The sequence below is a fragment of the Desmodus rotundus genome, chromosome 2, assembly GCF_022682495.2.
Source record: "Desmodus rotundus isolate HL8 chromosome 2, HLdesRot8A.1, whole genome shotgun sequence".
NCBI lineage: Eukaryota > Metazoa > Chordata > Mammalia > Chiroptera > Phyllostomidae > Desmodus > Desmodus rotundus.
The window spans coordinates 172,549,788-172,569,270 of record NC_071388.1 but is presented as its reverse complement, the minus strand read 5'-3'; the positions used below and the strand labels follow the sequence as shown (position 1 = coordinate 172,569,270).

Here is a 19,483-nt window from a genome sequence, read left to right as displayed (position 1 = left end):
AGGCTGTATTTCCTCCCTAATGTCTCTCTCAGCTTACAGGGAAAAAGTTAAGGGGTGTGTGTCTGGGGGAAGGGTTAGGGAGGGGAGAATAAAGACTCTTTCCTTCTAAAAAGCTTTCTTTAAAAAAAAAAGGAGAAATAAACGTTTGTTTCTGTGATTAAGCCCCATTTATGTTTAAAACATAAATGAAATGGGAAAAGTTTAAGGCACAGAGGCGAGTGTTCTGATTTGGTTGTTTACCATCAATCAGACCGTTGCTTGGCAGACACTGGATGGTTATGAGCCTGAACAAGCTGAAAAGGGGCAGGAAAAGAAGTGGAGGCAGCATTCTTCCTATTTAAAGCTGCATCGCTTGAAAAAACTTTTCGCAGTCTGTGCTGGAGCTGGTGCTGAAAAAGGGGGTTTGCAGAGGCTGCCCTGGGGCTGGTGCTGAAAGAAGAGCCCGCAGTTGACTTCATGGTGCTACAATAACCTTAGAATCTACTTTTCACTCCCAGGAGGACCCACATGTCTAATATTTAGACATGATGGCAAACTGGGTGGAAGCAAGACCTCTCCTCATTCTTACTGTTTTATTAGTGCAATTTGTCTCAATAAAAGCCCAGGAAGAAGACGAGGATGGTGAGTTTGCATTTGCTTTGATTGTGCTGTTTATTGCAAGGTTTGGGAAATAAGTGGAATGTTAAGCCTCAGGAAGAGTGTGAAGAGGAGGTTCTGGTTTGAAGTTGAGAAGGGGGCTGACAGCACCTGGAAACGGCTTAGAAGACAATAGGGATGTTTGTAAGCCTGTAACTTTTGCATCTGCCGAGGGGAAGAGTGCACTACTGAATATTTCTGGGAAAACCGGGGATAAGTCCTTTTGCTTGAATATGGAGAGTGGAAAGTTTAAAAGAAAAGAAGAATGTTTAAAACGGAGCATTAAAGGCACTTTCAGTTAGAGGAGCTCTGTTCTGTGGGCTGGAGTTTTCAGAGCAAGGAAAAGTGGCAGCAGAGGCTGGGTAGGGTGGAGTCTTTTCTGTAAGGAACTTCAGCTGCTTCATAAAATTCTTTGTTTAGAAAAACCTCTGCAGCCACTCTGATAACCGATTTTTCTTTGTCTTTGGCTAGTTGTCCTTTTCTCTTTACAGGCTTTTACTTCTTTCCCTTTTTCATTTGTGATCTTAAACTCGCTTTTGCTTACTTAGAGACAGTCTCCTTTATTTCTCCATGACAGAGGCTGATAGAAGCCAGATTTCTTAAACAGTGGTATTTTCCCATCCTACTGACTTTATCATCAGGACAGTGCCGGTTCCCTGTTGGATCGCAGAAGGCAGGAAATCAGCATGCCTTCTATAATTTATTTATCATTGAGTATTTGTATGAACAGTATGCTTTAGATACAAGTTTTTTTTTCCTCTCCTTTTTATTTAAAACAAATCTTGCCTAGTTAACAGTTCTTTTCTTCCTTTGCAATTTGCATGTGTTAGGGTTGGATTTTATGGTATGGTTAAGCAAAAATGCGTGGCTGATATAGAATCAAGAAAATATTTAAATTGGTTCTACTGATTATTGAATCCTTACTCTCCATGGCTGAAATTTCAAAAACAGACATGTACTGTTTTATAAAAGGGCATATAGATTTTCATAACTATTTAACATCAAGCTTGAGCTTTTAAAATTTAGCACATTTATTAAACTTTTCTGTTACTGTCTTTCATATGTAATTATATATATATACACACGCATATACACATATATACATGTGTGTATGTATATATATATAAATACCTGCTTCTGTGTATTTTTGCTTTAATGATGTTTATAAAATTAATCTAGAGATCAGAAGTTCTAAAAAAACAGTTTAAAGAGTAAAAATAAAAGTCTGGATGAATACCCAACAATCTGTGTGGAGTCCCATAGAGGGGGCACTTTCTAAAATCTTGGAATTTCTGTTACTTTTTATGTTTTAAAAATCTTGGAAGTTCTGTTACGTTTTATGTTTTAAAAATCAGCTAATTTATAAAAGTTAAAAACTATTGAGTTTCTTTGTACTGATGTGAACAACATATTGTTTGGAAGGGTAAGGAAGATAATTGGATAGGAAGTAGAAGTCAGAAAGGTGACAAGAAAATATAGAATATTACAATAGAAATAGAAATTCTGATTATAAAAGGAACAGTTGACTCCCTGCCCCCACTGAGCAACCAACAACTTTAAGTTAAAACTTAATACAGCTTTCTTTGTTAATATATTTTAAAATAAAAAACTTTTATAAGGTATGGAAATACTTGAACATGTGAATAAACTAAAGGACTGTTTTCAAAAGATATGTGAAATAGGCCACATGTTAAAAGATTTTCCCAAATAGTAGTTATTCTGTAGGTGTTTCTGATTAATGAGCAGTTTAGTTTTTCTCAATACTAATTTATGTAAGTGTTGGGAATGTGATCCTTGGTGAAAAAATATCCCCAACTCCACACCAATTCCTCTTCCACCAATATAACCAAACAGCACAGATACTGGAATTCCAAATATCAGATTTTACAGAAAAAGAGTAATTGCTTGCATGCAGATTGCAAAAATAAATTCCTCTGTTTTATTACTCAACCTAAGAGGATACATGTGATAAGTCAATGCAAAAGAAAGTAGTAATAGCCTTAATTAAAGGTCATATAGAAATAAATTTCAGAATCCAGAGTTATAAAACTTGTAGTTATCATCCATATTTTGGTTTAAGTTCTAGTGTATGGTTATGTCAATACTTTATTTTCCCTGTTCAGGCTTGTCATAAGCTTCATAACAGTGTCAGAATTCTGAAACTCCATGTGATTTTAGGTTTGAGGAGGAACAAACTTAGGTAGATGCTTTAAATTAAAATATCTAAGGCAAACATGCAAATCACGTATAATTTTCCTGTTTTAACTGCCAGTCAGTCATAATGTGATATTGACTATATGTACAAATATGTCCCCTTGGAAATGTAGAGGCCTGTTATCACATGTAAGTACATATTTACAAACCTTTTTCTTTCTAAGACTTCAAGGTATATTTTTCTTTTAATTGACTGTGGTTGTTTACCAAAATATAAAACATAAGCATGCCTGATAGAAATACTTATGAGTGACGAGAGTAAAGGAAATAAATAAAGTTTTAGGCTTTTCAGGCCATAATCATTACTATTTCTCACTACATTTTAGGAACTGAATCAATTTTTTTAAATTTGTAAAAACTGAAAGGAGAAAGTTTGGGAAGTGGGTTAACTTTAGTAGAAATTATTAAGCAACAGAAATCAGAATTAAGATGACAAAATGAGCTTTTCATGAGTTTTTGTGTATTTGTGTTTGTGGTAGGGGGTGTTTTGAAAGGTTCCCCATTTGTGTTTTTTGTAGGAAAAAAATACTAGTATATTTATAGTAACTTTTATATTCCTAAATAAAGGTCTAACACCTAATGGGCTATATATGAGTACATTCCTGTTCTCAAAAGTGGATATACTTAATCTTAGAAAATAATCTTTGCTATCAATCATTGATATCAACAATAGAGGAGCAGCGGAGAGAAGTGAAGATGCATAAATGTACTATTTTATTTCCAGAGACAGTAAATGCCAGTGCTTTTCGGAAGCCAGACAGGTAACATAAACAAGTAAAGCAAGCACGTGTTTGCACTTCGACAGCGGATGCTGGGCCTGCAGAGAACTGAAGATGCATGGCCACTTTAAGGCACTTGAAACTAACATTTTTAGACAGCATTGCATAAGCCAAATACATTATATCTGAGTGCCAAGTCTGGATCATGGACAATAAATTTGCACCCCTCTTGTTGCAACTCTACACTGATATCCTTGACCCAAGCCAACTTCTGGTTACTAAGAGATGAGAGGCTCACAATCCTTTCTCTGTCATGGTCTTGTGCATTTTATTATGTACGAGTATAATTGCCATTTATTTCAGAGTTAAAATACAAATATAAAGAAGCAGATGCTTGACAATCAACCATACTTGGATGGGATCACTTTTAAAGGAAACAGAGAATATGAATACATAGCTTATATATTCACTCATAAATGGTATTAAACTCATTGCTATTGAAACAGATACTTTGGATCATATAGTACATACACATTTTTTATAGTGGATATTTTAATCTAGGTTCAGCTGCATATAGCAGAATACAGTAGTTTAAACAATAAAAAAGGTGTTTTTTAAAAATATGTAAAAGAAGCTCTTAGGTAGTAAAAGGCTGGTATATTGGCTCTACAAAATCATCAGGGATTCAGTCTCTTAAAGCTCTATACTCTCATATCCCTAGAGTAAAATCCTGATGTTATAGTCCTAGATGGCTGCTGGAGCTCCAGCCATTACATTTACTTTCCAGGTATCTGTATAGAGAATGCAGGACAAAAGCTACTATTCTCTTATTTTTAATGGAGATTATTAAATCTTCATACCAATTCAACTTACTTATAATTGGCCAGAATTTAGTCATATAGTCACACAAAGCTACAAGGACAACTAGGAAATGTAGTCTTTTAGTTGAGTGACACTGGCAATGCACTCTACTAAATAGAGTCATGTATGTTATAAAGGATATAAAAGGGAGAATAGCTATTGGGAGTCTGTTATAGTCCTGATCTCATTGAGCATCAGTGTTAGCTCCTTTCAGTGGAATAGATAGATCTAGTTTCAATGGGTAGAATATAATTGAGTGACCAGATCCACCCTGGTTATTGCTCACTTTTGATTAGACTACGAAGTCAAGAACACTGAATGGCACTTAAATATTAGGTAGCAATTCTTTGTTTCCTCATCCGATTCAGATAAATTTAGGAGTACGTAAAACTTTTATTCAAACTGAAGTGAGTCTTTATTTTGAAGAGTAATTCTCTGAGAGGGAGATTGATAGATGATAGATAAAGTAAATGCTTTATGTTTGTTGGCGAACACAATGTATATTTTGATAATTAGTTGGTAAGCAATCAACAAATAAGTATTGAGCTGGCTGCATGAAGGCCCACCTGAAGAGCTTGTTAATAATATAGATTGTAGACTCCCTCCTTTGCAAATGCCCTGATTTAATAGATTTGGATGGGAATTGCAAAGCTTTCTAGGTGATACTGATTTATGTTGGTGAACCACTGTATTAAATCTCTGCCTAACATGCTTTTGATCTTGATGTGGACCAGTTGACTTCTTGTTCCAAGGCCACACACTGTGACTTTGGTATTAAATTGCTATTCTAATTATCCCTTTCACTTATAAGGGTACCTAATTAAAGTTTGCATGTAAACCATTGCAAATTCACCATCCTTTTTTGGAAAAATAACTCAAGGCCCAAATCCTCCTCTTTGCAGGGTAGGTGAATCAGTCTGTGCAAAGGACACAAATTATTCAAGCTTATTCCAGGAGAATATAAAGTTTTCATTTTCACTCTTTCTGCTCTTCACACTGTTAGCACTATCACTACAGGCCTGCCATTCACTGTGTTGATTATTCTAGAAGTGCACGTAACGCGGGATGTGAGGTAAAAACAAAGAGAAAGTTTTGTTTTGAAGATCTGGGACTTAGTAGATTGGAGTCATGTTAATCCATGGCCACAGAATGGAAGTTTTTAATCCAACAGTTTGCTCCTACTTGAAGGATAATTCATGCATCATCACTTGACCTGATAAAACATTCATAAAGTATTTAAAAATGGATCAGTTACTTTTTGATCTACTCTTTTTTGCCCTTCGATAACAACCTTGAAAAGTTTTGATTTACAAATGAGAGATATAGTAATGGTAGGGGGAAAAGAGTAAAATTGTTTATTATTAATTGAATCTAGTGTATAAATTTGAGTGAGTTGCACAGATTATATAAGACGATGGAATTGTTAGAAAGATATTGACAACTCAGTTTTCCTTTAATTTTCTTTCCATGTAAATTTCATGTAAGACTGTTGAGCTGTTAAAGTCAGTATTTAAAATAATATCTGCTCTTGGCATTCACCTGGGGAGTAGTTAATCTTATGGAAAATTTTGGCTTAGAGTTGTGACCATTTAGTGGTTTTAGTGTTTTTATTTTATTTTATTAATCTGTTTAAAACTGAACCTTTCGAAAGAAATCTTTTACTGGATATATTTTCTAAGGAACAATGTATTAGAGAAGTTACAATAGCACAAGATTTTCTTTAACCACATGTTGCCTTCTACAGAGAATACAGTAAAGTTATAATATTAATAAATTAATATCAGTATATTAGTGGAAATTTGTCCCTACAGTTTTCTGATATAATGTTGAAACTCAAAAATGTTTATATGCTTCTTTTAAAATTTAGTTGTAGGAAGGAGAAAAGATAGTCACAGTTTTTTTTCTTTCTTTTCTTTTTTGGATGTTTGCTTAATCAGAATTATAAATTCAGTTTTTTGGGTTTTTTTAAAGAGAGGGAGAGAAACATCAATGTGCGGTTGCCTCTTGAGTGCCCCCTACCAGGGACCTGGCCTGCAACCCAAGCATGTGCCCTGAGTGAGAATCGAACTGTCAACCCTTTGGTTCACAGGCCAGCACTCAATCCACTGAGCAACACCAGCCAGGGCTATAAATTCATTTTAAGATTACAATAGACTATCTTCTTGGTGGAAACACTGCTTGCAATATAAACATCATAGGCTTGTTGTAGTCTCTAAGCTTTAATGAGTGGAGTGAGCCCTAGCCCACCCATCAGTGGGAGAACACACAGGTTCTGGTTCTCCCCTGGTATTTAGCAGTTTTCCAACCTGCAGAGTCCTGTAACTTCGCTGTAGCTCTGGGTCTGCATATAAAATTGGGCCAATTGTATGCAATCCAGTCAATTTGATGAGACTCTTAGGAGGGTCATTTGCGAATTTTACCTGAAGGTAATTTTAGAGCACTTAAATGAGACACAGAAAGTGATATTACAATCTGATTTCAGTCATCACAAACCTTTGTGGTCTATTTGTCACTTCCACCAAATCTTTGAATTTGTTTTGAAAAACCTTGTGGATTTGTTCTTCTGTATTTTCTTCAATCTCCTTAGGGAACTTACTCTATCAATCATGCTCTCCTTTCCATAACTTCAATCATTTCCCTTCTGTGGACTCTTCCTCCTCAGCCCATAAACAAGCTCAGCTCTCTCCCAGGGCCTAACTCCCACCCTCTCTTTATCTTTAGCCAACTGCTTTTTAAAAAAAGGAGTAGTATAGTTTTTTCTCTGCCCCCCTGCTCTTACTCATCCTGCTGAACTGTGACTTTTGCTCCCCTCCATTCTGTCCAATTTGGTCTAATACAATAAGGACTGAAATGTGTGGTGTTCCAGTAGTCCCCTTTCACCTCTTATTAGGCCTTTCTTCTTTATTTGATATCATTGACCACTCCAGCTTTCCTTAAAGAAGCTACTCTTTGAAGTTTCTCCCTCGCCCTACCTGACCTTTCTCTCAGGTTCAGGGCTCCTTATCCTCCTATATCCCTTAGAACTTTTTCTTACAGGATTTAGTTCACTGGTCCTCTCTGTATGTTCTCTTCCTAGACCATCTAGGAATCTTACTCTCAGTTTTGCCTAACAGATACTTGGTGATAATTCTCAAGTCTTTCTCTCCGATCCTGACCTTCCACATGAACTTCAGAATACCCAACTGAATGTGCCCACTGAATGTGCCCAAACCACTTTAAGTTCAGTGTATCCAAAACTCAGCTCATTATCTTCCTTCCAAGATAGGATCATCTTTCTTATGCAGTCCTTACATCAGTTAATGGCAATATCATTCTACCTGGTCATCCAAAAATTGTAATCAGTCACAAAATTCTGCCATTTTACCTGCTAAATATTTTTCAAATGTACCTCCTCTCCCTCTCTACTATAAATTCCTAGGTTCTGGCCCTTATCATTATTACAATATTACTGCAATAGCATCTACATTTGTTTTTTTTGCCTCCCATGGGACCCCTTCCCACCTGCAGGTTTATACACCCCCTTTTTGCCACTGTGATATAGAACTAAAATCTAATCATGCCATTACTTTTCTTAAAATCTTCATTAACTCCCATAACTTGAAGAAAAAGTAATGTTGGAGCTCCTATGTGTAGTATACAAGACCTTCCATGATCTGGTCCATTTCTAGAATTTTAGTCCTATAAGCTGTCATTCTCTGCCTCAGAGTAAGGACCTGCGTATCGTTCCCACCTCTTACTACATACACACACACACACACACATATACATACATACATACACACACCCTTTTCCATTTTTAACTTCTGCTTTTTCATGTCATGAATTTATTATTTTTGTATTTGGTACATAATAATTATTCTATGCATATATGCCAAATGAATATTATTCCTAAAAATCTAAAAATTAACTTTTCACCATTTATTCATTCAAGTATGAGTGAACTGATTTCAAATTTAGGTTTTTCAAATTATATTTGCATATTATTGGGCAATTTTCTTGATTTCTTTATGTCTTACTTTTTTCATCTATAAAATTGAAATAATAATATTTACTTCAAATAATTATGCTGAAGACTATCATGAATGTAAATTACCTTCATAGTAGTATGGCTACTCATCAATAGTAGGTGCTCATCAATCTATAGTTAAGATGGACACTCCATTATATTTAGTAATATAGCAATTAAAATAAATGCTTATTAGGTGATTATGAGAACAAAAATGTTAGATGGCAAAAAATAAACAACTTGTGCTCTCAAAGAGATTAAAGTCTAGTGTAAAACTTAAAATGCAAATTGTATGTACTATTTGATAATAGTCATTTTGACAATACATCAATATTTTTATTGAATACTAAATGAGCTATATTTTAAGCCCTTTAAAAAAGTTTATTATTTGAATAGAAGAGTTTTATTGTATTGTCTCCTTGTGTAGGTTTACTCCTGAAAACAAACAAACAAACAAACAGAAGAAATAAAAATCTCTTTCTATTGGAGACTTTCTAATGGCCATGTGATTGGAAACATCACTCCCCCTCTCCTATTTCATACCCCCCCACACACTTTGTTCTCTGTGATTGTTCCCAGTGTGTGAGCAAGCCAAGCATGATCCATTCCTTGCCCCAGTGCTACCTCATGCCTGTCTACCAGTTCTGTCTGTCTCAGAGTTTACTCTGAAAATATGATAGTCATAAATGTCTCTGATAAAAATTGGAAACTTATTTCCACACTGCATTGCTCTGGGTTGCATTTGGAATCAGAGGGATTGCTTCACTCTACAGGGTTTTATAAGGCAGCTCTCGGGATTATTTGGATACAGTAATAAGGGTGACCGTCTTTTCCCAGACTTTGCAGCAATCTCTTCATTTTCCAAAGGCTGCTGGTTTCTGTACTCTCTTTGCTCCCAGGAGAGATTTGTGAAACTGACTCCAGAGAGCAGAAACTGATGTAGGATGTAGTCACATATTTCATACTCAGACTTTACTACTTCACTGCATTTTTCTTTTTTCTCAGTTTCTCAAACTTCCATAAATTGGTGGGTTTGACTTAGAAGGAGGTATGCACATGAAATTTTAACAGATAATTTGTAGCTATGAATTCCTTTAATTAAATCTTTGTTATTCAGTATGGTTGTTCTGTGGCCGTCAGCTTTAAATATTTTCATTTTGAAAATTTCAAAATATGGATGGTTCCAATAGCAAATAAAATTTATTTATAGAGATTAATATTTTATTGATCTTAAATAAGTTACATGCTTATTATTGGCTCCTGAAGTAGAAGAACCTATCAGATTCACTTATGCTAGTTTGAAAGTATTTTTAAGCCTTTTCTACTAATTTCTTCCAGAGCTTTATATTGAACAAATGATTAAGTTACAGTTTAATTCAGGACATCATATTTCTTGTGTTACTGCTAAAATTTTAGCTAGAATTTCTGGTAGGATGAACTGGTGGATAGTGAGTTTAATGGGTAACCATTGGAAGACAAACTACAAAAAAAAAGTCTCTAGTTTTCGGGTCTTTGGCTACAAACACAAAACCTCTGAAGTTTTACACAGAAGTCTTATGCTTTCTTTTGAGAGGGCAGAAGGGCACTATCCATTCCAAGGCAAATGAGTAATTCTGATACAAGAATTTTCTTTTACATGAGTTTGTACTGAAAAAAAAAAAAAAAGACTCAGGGCCAAGGAAGGAGGAACAACTGACTGAACATTCTGTTAGGGAGCTTGTGTTCAAGCATTAAGACGCTGTAAGTCTTATGTCTTTCTGAGTGTTCATAAAAAAAAATCTATCTTCTCCCTCCAGCTTTTCTCTATTACCCCTTCATCTTCATCTCTCCTGGTTAGATTAGGCATGTGTTTGTGCTTTTATTTTTCTCCCTTAAGCAGAGTAAAATTGATTTGAATTTTGCTGGAAAATAACTAAAAAATTCCTGAACCAATGGAGTTCTCATTAGCATGGGAAGATTTCAGTAAACTTAGAATCTGTTTGTTTAATTTAAAAAAAGGTGGGGTAATTACTTTATGTAGAGAATGAGACACAATTTAAACAGATTAGTTCCATAGGACTAAATCAGAGAATACATCTAACACTTCATCGGCAGTTTTTGTTTGGGTACATGAAGGATAATGTAGTAAAATTATATTAGTATTTTCAAATTTTAATTAAATTAGTATTTTTATGATATTTTGGTATATTCAGAATATAAATATGTTTTGTAAACTTGCCAGAGGCATACTCATCTGAGCTACCTTGTGTCCCTTCCACATCTGCCCCGTGGATGCGGTGTTGTGAAAGCCCTAGGAAGAGGAGCAGGTCTAGTTCTAGGGGAAAAAAATTAATTACATAATTTATTTATTTATTTTTAGAGAGGGGGGGAGGGAGTAAGAGAGGGAGAGAGACATCAATGAATGCTTGCCTCTCATGTACCCTCTACTGGGAACCTGGCCTGGAACTCAGGCATGTGCCCTGACTGGGAATTGAACCTGCAACCCTTTGGTTCTCAGGCTGGCACTCAATTCACTGAGCCACAGCAGCCAGGACTAGGAAAAAAAATTTTAAATAAATTATTTTATTTTTTAGGGAAATATACTTTCAACCTCCTTACCCTTTCAAGGAGAAAAATTTGGGATTCTGGTGAGAACCAGGGTCTCACCCTGTAGCTCCATCTGGATGTCACACTCTCAAATTCTTCTTTAAATTACAGAATTTTCCTTATACCCTGACCTACTATCAAAACTTACCTGTTTGGTGTCCTCTTCATTCCTATCGCATAAGGAGCTAATATAAAACACTTGCCCCCTGTAGTTATTATTCCATTTCACAGCTTTAATAATTTAACTCTTCTGTAATGTGAACTCATTATATGATGATTTGCCTGCTATGATCTTTTCTTCAATATTCCCTGGCCATTAGGTTCCGCTGACATGGGCAGGTGAAACACAGCTGTTATGGGCATTCTGCCCTTGTCCACAGAAGATTATACAATCAAAACATTAGAGTCACTTCTAATCCATTCTGATAGAAGCTGAAGTTGCCTAAGTGTAATCAAAATGGAAATTTTCCTACCGGACCCCCAGTGTTCCTGAAGAGGACTTCTGAGTCTTTGAGAGAGAGCCCTGTGATTGTGCGTCATACGGAAGGAACACTTGCATGGAAAGACGGATTGTCTGTGGGTTCACAACGAACAGTTGCTCATTGAAATACACTAAAATGTAAGGCTCCAAGCTAACCTAGGGCTCCATGACCATACCTACTTCATGATTTGTAAAATTTAGGGAATTTCAAAGAGGTTAGGGAAGTTTGTGGTTATCTCTTTATTTTTGTTCTTCTATTCCTCTGAATTTTTAAAAACCTGCATTCCTAAACCATAGCCATTTAAAAATAAGTAAATAAATAGATAGATAAATAAACCCTACCACAATACTATATCTCTATTCTTTTGAGCTCATTGCATATATACTGTCAATGAGGCCCATAGGCAGTAGGAATAGGTCTTTGTCTCACAGTGAGATTTTTTTGATTCTGGGAAATTCTTTTCAGTTCCCAACTATTACAGTTTTTCTACACTTAGAGCCTTGGACAGTTGACAATTTCTACATTTAGCACTTCTCCTTTTCCATTTACTTTCAATGGGCAGTTAACAGAACATGAGTTGCTGGGGTTTCACACTGGGATCCTGTGTCTTTGCCATCTGTAACCTTGTGACCTTGAGCAAGCTACTGATCTTGAGATTCAGTTTTATCATCTGCATGTTGAAGAATTAAATTAAAAACCTCGGCACTTTATAGGCACTAAAGAAGGTGAATATTATTAGTGCTTTTAGGATGGATTCCCTGATTGAGCCATTGCAGATTATTTTCTCTATAAAAGAAATAATTTTCCTCAGATAATTCCCAGTTACTAGGCTTGACAGGAGAAAGTATGGGGAGCAGTAAGTCCTAGGTGCCTGGGGCAGAACAGAAGGGTGGGGGGAGAGGTAGAACTGGGAGTTTGAAATGGCAATAACAGTTTTTATCTTTTGTTTTTCCCTTGGACCAGGTCTGTGCTGATTTCTTGATTATTCACAAAGCAAGTCAGGAAAAGCAAAATAGCAAAAACCCTGGAAGTTATACTTTGGTATTAGGATGCATTTCATAAACTTGGCAGTACATACACTCATTATAGTTTATCCCTTTTTCCCTGATATAATGACTTTGGAAATTGTGTGCATATTTGGTTCAGGTAGAGTTGTTTAGGAAAAGTGAAATTGTGTTCAATATGTAAAACATTTGTTTACTTCCCTAGTATTTTACTGGAGTCATGATGAACTTAATTTGAACCTCGGGCAATGGTTTTGTGAGGAATGGCGTGCACCTCCACCTGGGTGGTCCCTGGAGAGTGAGGAGCGTGTGTGAGCTCACTCAACTTCTACTAACTCAACATGGCAGCAGGGCCAGAGAGCACTGACCTCGAGTCAGACGACTGAAATAAAGCCCTGACTCCTTATACAATTTTGATAAATGTAATGTGTTGGAGCCATAATTTTCTATTTATAAAAGAGGATGATACTTTTTATTTGACACTCTCACAGGTTCAAAATAAATAATTCATATCTGTGGAAATTGTGTCAGCTAGAAAGGCCTATGTGAAGGTAGTGTTGTTATTTGAGCATGCCTTTACTATGATGAACAGTTAGCTGAATGCAAAATAAGTACTTTAAGTAAATGATAACCCAGAGGAATATACAACTGTTCACAAAAATGAAAGAAAGCAAAGTTGCTGGATTTTTTTAAACCTTGAATCAGAAAAGTAAAATACCCTGTTATATAACTAGAAACCTCCCAAACCCTTCAACTAGGAAAATAAATAGGAAAAAATTAGAATAGAGGCTTTGACTTGAGGATAAACAGAATAGATGGAAAAACAAAATGTGATTTTTCTAATATAACTGAACTGTTGTCTCTCCACAAGCAAAACTGTATTGTAGTTTCCTGGCAGAAGGCTGAATCCACTATTATTATTACTTTTTCCCTATTCATCTCTCACCAGGAAGCCTGTCTCAAAATCAAAGTTAAGCTCCAAGGGCCTGTTTGTGGCATGGTATCCTTTTCCCTGGGTCAGAAGGGGACTTTGAGCTAGAAATTTAAACTGGTGACAAATATCCACAGCACTCCGAGCCAAGTGTTTAGACAAAGGTTCCATCATCCCTCAGGCCTGTCTACTTTCTGGTATATTTTAAGACTGTGTACTTGTACGGAGAGAAACATGCAGTTAAAGAGATGAAGGCCTCAACTAAATAGACTGTTTCTTTCATGAATGAATTGTTGAAATAATTTAAAAGAAAAGCTTCTAAATTAAAACTGGACCAAGACACAGGAAATCAGCATTCTAATTGCAGCTCAGTCGCGAACTAACTTGGTGATGTTGTGGAGTGACTTAAATCTCTGTGCTTCAGTTTCCTCCTTTGTGAAACCTGTGATGATTATCCAGGACCACTTCCTGCTCTGAGTCTCCATAAACTTTCTTCACATAGGTCTGATTTGTGCTATACGGCTATGTGAAGAATCTTGTGCACGTTTTGGTAGATTGAGGCACCATGCATAACTTCTGTAGGTACTTTTAAATTAAGATTTGAAGTTTTGATCCACGTTTCTACAGGTTATTTACCTATGATTCATGGAAGGAACACAACTCCCAATTTATCGCTTTATATCGATAAAATGATCTGCTTTTCAGCCAATGGCTTTACAATACAGTTTTCAGATACTGTTGTAAAAGGAAATTGTGAAAAAAGAGTTCACAATAACCTGGTGAAAAGTTTTGTAGATGTTAGATTAATTTTGAACTTTTCAGTTAGAGAGGAAATAGATAAATGCATCCTGTGATGTGTTACACTATCACAACCATGGTTCAGTGTTCTCTCCCTATATTTTTTGGTGGGATGTGTGGTCAGGATTTATCATAGACGCTTGTCCTCACAGTTGATTCATCTTTGCAGTGGAGACACTACTTATTCTGACAGCCTACTGAACCTGGTAAACAGCTATTCTACCCATCTTTAAAAAAAAAAGCAAAAGAAAAAGAGAGGTTATGGGCTTTTACCTGAAGAGTAGATAGATTTTCATACTTGTTCTTGATTCCTTATTTTATACTTGTTCTTGAGTTCTTACTTTTCTTTGCAATCTTATTTGTTTATCTGAATATTTAGAAGGTTTGATTTTTCTTAAGCACAGAACTTTTTGGAACATACTCCTTATTCATTTTTTTAATATTTTAGGAAAATCGGGACTCCATTTCTGTGTTTTTTTTCCCAGTTTCACTCCTTCACTAAACTGACTGAGCCATCTAAATGTTTATGCTTCTAAATCCTGCTAAAATTTCACTCCCAGGTATTCTGAGTAAAAACAGATTTTTTTCCGTATGTTTTTACAAGGAGGGTGTGTCCAATCCAGGTACATAAAACGATTAGATTTAAAACATAATGCAATTTTAAAGAAAGTACTCACAAATACTCCCACCCATGTTCACATTAAAGACACCAGAGGAGAAAATCGTCAGGCTCCGGATTAGTGCACACTTTAATAAGTGAGATTGAGATTTACTTGGACATTTTAAAGCACTTGACAATAATTTACTTCTTTGGGGGACATAAATCCCATTCTACCTTTAAATCCATTTTAAAAGTGTGTTAGTAACATTAGAAATTGCTTCAGATGATTCTGAAAAATTTGACTTTTTGTTAAAAGAAATAATACTCTTATCACAAGTGGTGGAAATTTCAACTTGCTTTTCTCTGCAGGGGTGGATATCCTCATTATACAACCTATGGGACAGTTACTTTCACTTGTTCATTATTCATTAATTCAGGAAATACTGACTGCCTATTGTTTACCAGGCACTGTACTGGATGATAATGGAAACAATATTTAATTTTTGCTCCCAAAGAGATAGGTGTTTAACGGGGACAAATGAAATCAAGGACAGTACCTCCTGGTCTGTGATGCAGTGGAGGCGGTAGGGACACAAGGGGAGCCGTGGATGACATGTGCCCTATGCTGCCTGAGAGGTGGAGGGCTAGGATGAGACTCGAGGGGACTACTCAGAGGAGGGAAACGTGAGCAGTCATTCTCCTGCATTCACTCCATTATTTCCTTTGTCTGTGTGCCTTCCCCTCCTTCACACATCCAAATCCTTCACATCCTTATCGAGTCTGATACGCATCCTCTTTGAAACCTTTTTTATTAGAAGCGCCCTTTATGTTAATTATCAGATTGTTGCCTAATTATATTACTCAATCTTCCCTAAGTTTTTCTATACATAGCTGCACACTTAAAAAAATGGAATCAGCTTTTATGCATAGGTTGGCTATATTTAGTGTCTTTTTGTGCAAAGCCTCATAAAAAGGACATACTTCAAAGCATACTAATTGGCTACTAAGTAGAAACAAAAGTTAATTTTGTAACTTACCTATTTTATTTCCAGTGACTTTAGTCAGGTTACAGGGACACAAAGGTGATTAACACACTATCCTGTATTTAAGGGGTATCCATATGAGGGGAATTAACACATGAACAAATAAGTAAAACACAATATAATAAGTGTGATGAAAAATAATGGTGTAGGAGTATCCAACTCACTTGTGAGAGCAAATGTTGGTTTCCTGGAGACGGACCCAAAGCATAAATGATGGCTGTGTGGTAATCAGCAGAAGACAGGAGAGGAACAAGAGGATGGGATCTAGGTAGGGAAAAAGTACATGAAGAAATACTCAGAAGTAGTAATTAACGTTGTTTGGCAGGAAACTGCAACTACTTTAGTGTCTTGGAGCATAGAATGGAAAGTAGAATGATCTTATTTATTATTAGAAACTTGATTTTGGGGACAATTTATTGACTTATTATTTATAAATTCAGTATATAACAGTAGTAGAGATAGCAGGTATAGACTATTTCTTTTCCTTTTCCTAACCATCAAAAAAGCTGAATTGCGAAGGGAAGAAGAGAAATAGGACCACAATTGAGATAAGAGGTAGCATTGAAAGATTTTGCTTTAATTTGTTTCCAGATGACCGGATGGGATGTTTAAGGGCCGAGAGAAAGTGTCCCATGGAGAGGGAAATGTCGAAGATACAGAAAGCAAGGGCAATAAAAATGGACTAGGATATGGAAGGACACGATGTTGGGTGTAAAGGTGGAGGGGTCAGCCTCAAAGGGGAGACTGGATGTGCTGTCTTTGACACTAGATGCAAGGAAGCAAAAATGCAGCTGTAGCTTCAGGTGAAAGTGGTATGTTTAGGTACAAGGGATGGCACTGGGAGGCTGTGAAAGTTCATGCCTGAATACATCAACTACTTTTATTGACTCAATTATTTTAATGCTTCAATTTTAATTAAATGCAAAATTTAATCAACTTTATTTAATCAATTAAATTACATATACTGAGATGTCTTTTGAGATCAACTGATCTACCTGTCGCTCTGTTCGTATTGATACTAGCATGATGTGAAGATTAAGTTATCCGTATGTCATTTGTTTTTATCGGAAATATTGGTTAGATATTAAACAGTTGTTCAAATGATCTTGCATCGTGATACGTAATATTTCTTTTTCCAGTGGGGGAATGCACTGGGGAACTTGTGGATAGTCAGCTTCATACTTCCACCAGAATGTAATGCTCCTTCGTTCACCCCCTCCCACCTTACCTCCACCAGGTGTTACCAAATCACTAAATCAAAAGAGATTAACTTTCTCAGAGGCAAGGCTAGGGTTTTCTGTGCTGGCCAGTGGTCTGTATTTAGTTGACACTTTAATTTATGGAGTATTCTGCCTTTATCAGTAATAATACCACACTACGTCTAAGTAGGATTGCATAGTTCACTCATCTGCTGCATACATAAAGCCTAAGAGCCTTCATTTACAGATGAGGAAACTAACTGATAAGAGATGATGCAGTGGGTGTTGGACAGCGAGACAGAACCTCAGTTTCCTGGCTCCCAATCCACAGCTCTTTCAATTGAGAGAGAATATCTTATATAGAGAGAAAAGTAAGAAGGAAGATAATTTTAGTGGAGCACCAAGAAAGGCACTCCATACTATATGAAAATCATGTCTGTTCAGTGCTGCATCTTCAGAGAACTTAGTGAGACCAAACCGTTGGCAGACAATAATTAAGGAAAGTAATTCAACCTTGTAGAAGCTTAGTTTTTTGTCTTTTTTTAAAATTTGTTTTGCTTTTTAAGATATTTTTTCAGACCTGGAATTTGGGGATTATCATGAACAGTGATAGTGAGGAAGAAATAACCAGACAACTTTTAACTTACCCAACTAAAAATTTTACTTGAGATGAAATATGAAATCTTTTTGAGTGGGAATCTTCATAGAGATGAAACAAATACACTCACAGGATAGGTTATAGGACAAGAGCCAAAACTGCTTCGGAAAGAAAAATAATGCTGGTTTAGCATTCGCTGAGATACCTCTCATTATTAGGCTTTATGTCCTGGCTTTATATACTCCACTAATTATAAAATTAATGAGACAGTCATTGACCAAATATTATTGAGTGCCTCCTCAATCTCAGGATTCTAAGTGCCAAGTTAGATGCTGGAAATATATTTAAAAATGGTCTTCATATTTAAAGAGTCTCAATAGGAAAGACAGAACTAGTTATAGGTATTTGTAAAAGGCATTGATGGATATATAAGTAATAGTGTGGGTATAGATGAACTTAAGCTGGCCTATAACTTACTTAAAAGCTATAAAGACCAGACATATAAACCAAACATTTTAAGTAGGAGAATTTCCAATGACAGTGTTTATTTGTTGAGAAAATATTTTCATCCTGCTGTATTGACAGTTTTTTAAATCAGAATATTTGTTTGAGTTTCCATGAAGGTTACAAATGAGTTAAAAATTTAATCATCTGGAGAAATGTTGTGTTGCGTTTTGTGAATGCTGCCCATTGGTAATCAGTTTGCCAGTAATGAATATTTGTCTGACATCTGTGTACCAAACTAAGTGGTATGGTCCACTCAATCTATATGTTTATTAATAAATTCATATATGGAATCCTTGGATCCTGACCTTGGGAAGTTTCCAATTTAGTTGCAAAGTAGACACTTGAAATAATTAAGCTAAGAAATAGGATATATAAGCAATGAACAAAAACCATTGAACTTTCGCAAATAAGCCAGGAGTAAGTTCAGGAGAGGGGAAAATCTGCTGGCGGTCAGAAAATTAGTGAAGGGTTCAGAAAGGAAGAAGACAGGACAATACGGCGGTGTGTGGACACCTCAGCAGGGGCCTCAGAAGAGATCGGCTGCATCTCTGTAATTGCAGCTAAGGGAAGGGTGACAGAGGAGAGGCGCTGAATCTGGCTGGCCATGTGGCGTTTTCTGATCTTTGGGAGAGTGGGTGTCCAAACAGTTAAGAATGAAAGCAGAATGTCCAGAGGTTAGGCTTCTTATACATGCTAATACAGTCACGCACCGCTCGGTTAATGACTGAGATGTGTTCTAAGAAACGTGTTGTTACACATAAATAGTCATATATGTGTAACTAATATCAGATAAAAATTGTTTATTACTTCAGGGATTTCATTGATGGGATGAATGTTGTTTCTCCAAACCAGCACATTTCAAGGGGAGTAGGGCATTTGGACCAAACTCTTGGCAAAATTTTTTTTCAAAACACCTAGTTCTACTGAAGATTAAGTTCACATTTTATTTTTGTAATTCCAAGCACATTACAGACTCCCTATTGTGTGAACATTGTAGAGGTGTACTCATGCAAACCTAGATGACACAGCCTACTACACACCTAGGCTGCGTGGTATAGCCTATTGATTCTAAGCTACAAGCCTGTACACATTATTACTGTACAAAACAACACCTTAAACAACAGGTTAACAACAGGTTAAATCCAGCACAAGTGAAAATGCTGCCATCAAGAGACTAGCAAACACTTGATGTATGAGGCTGCTGACAGTATACCATGGCATACTGTCTTAAAGCAAAACTTTTATAAGTGGGACGGGTACTCTCCAAAATAATAACAAAAAGTATAGTACAGTAAATA

The 19,483-nt window shown here is 36.1% G+C and overlaps 1 protein-coding gene across 1 annotated transcript in view; it reads left to right on the top strand.

The window, feature by feature from the left end:
- The first annotated feature begins 253 nt into the window (after positions 1 to 253).
- Positions 254 to 19,483, top strand: part of COL5A2 (collagen type V alpha 2 chain) — a 137,562-nt gene continuing 118,332 nt past the window's right edge. Inside the window, exon 1 of the mRNA XM_024563989.4 lies at positions 254 to 621. Coding sequence (XP_024419757.2) covers positions 525 to 621 — 97 coding nt within the window. The 5' untranslated portion in view covers positions 254 to 524. The remainder of the gene's footprint in view (positions 622 to 19,483) is intronic.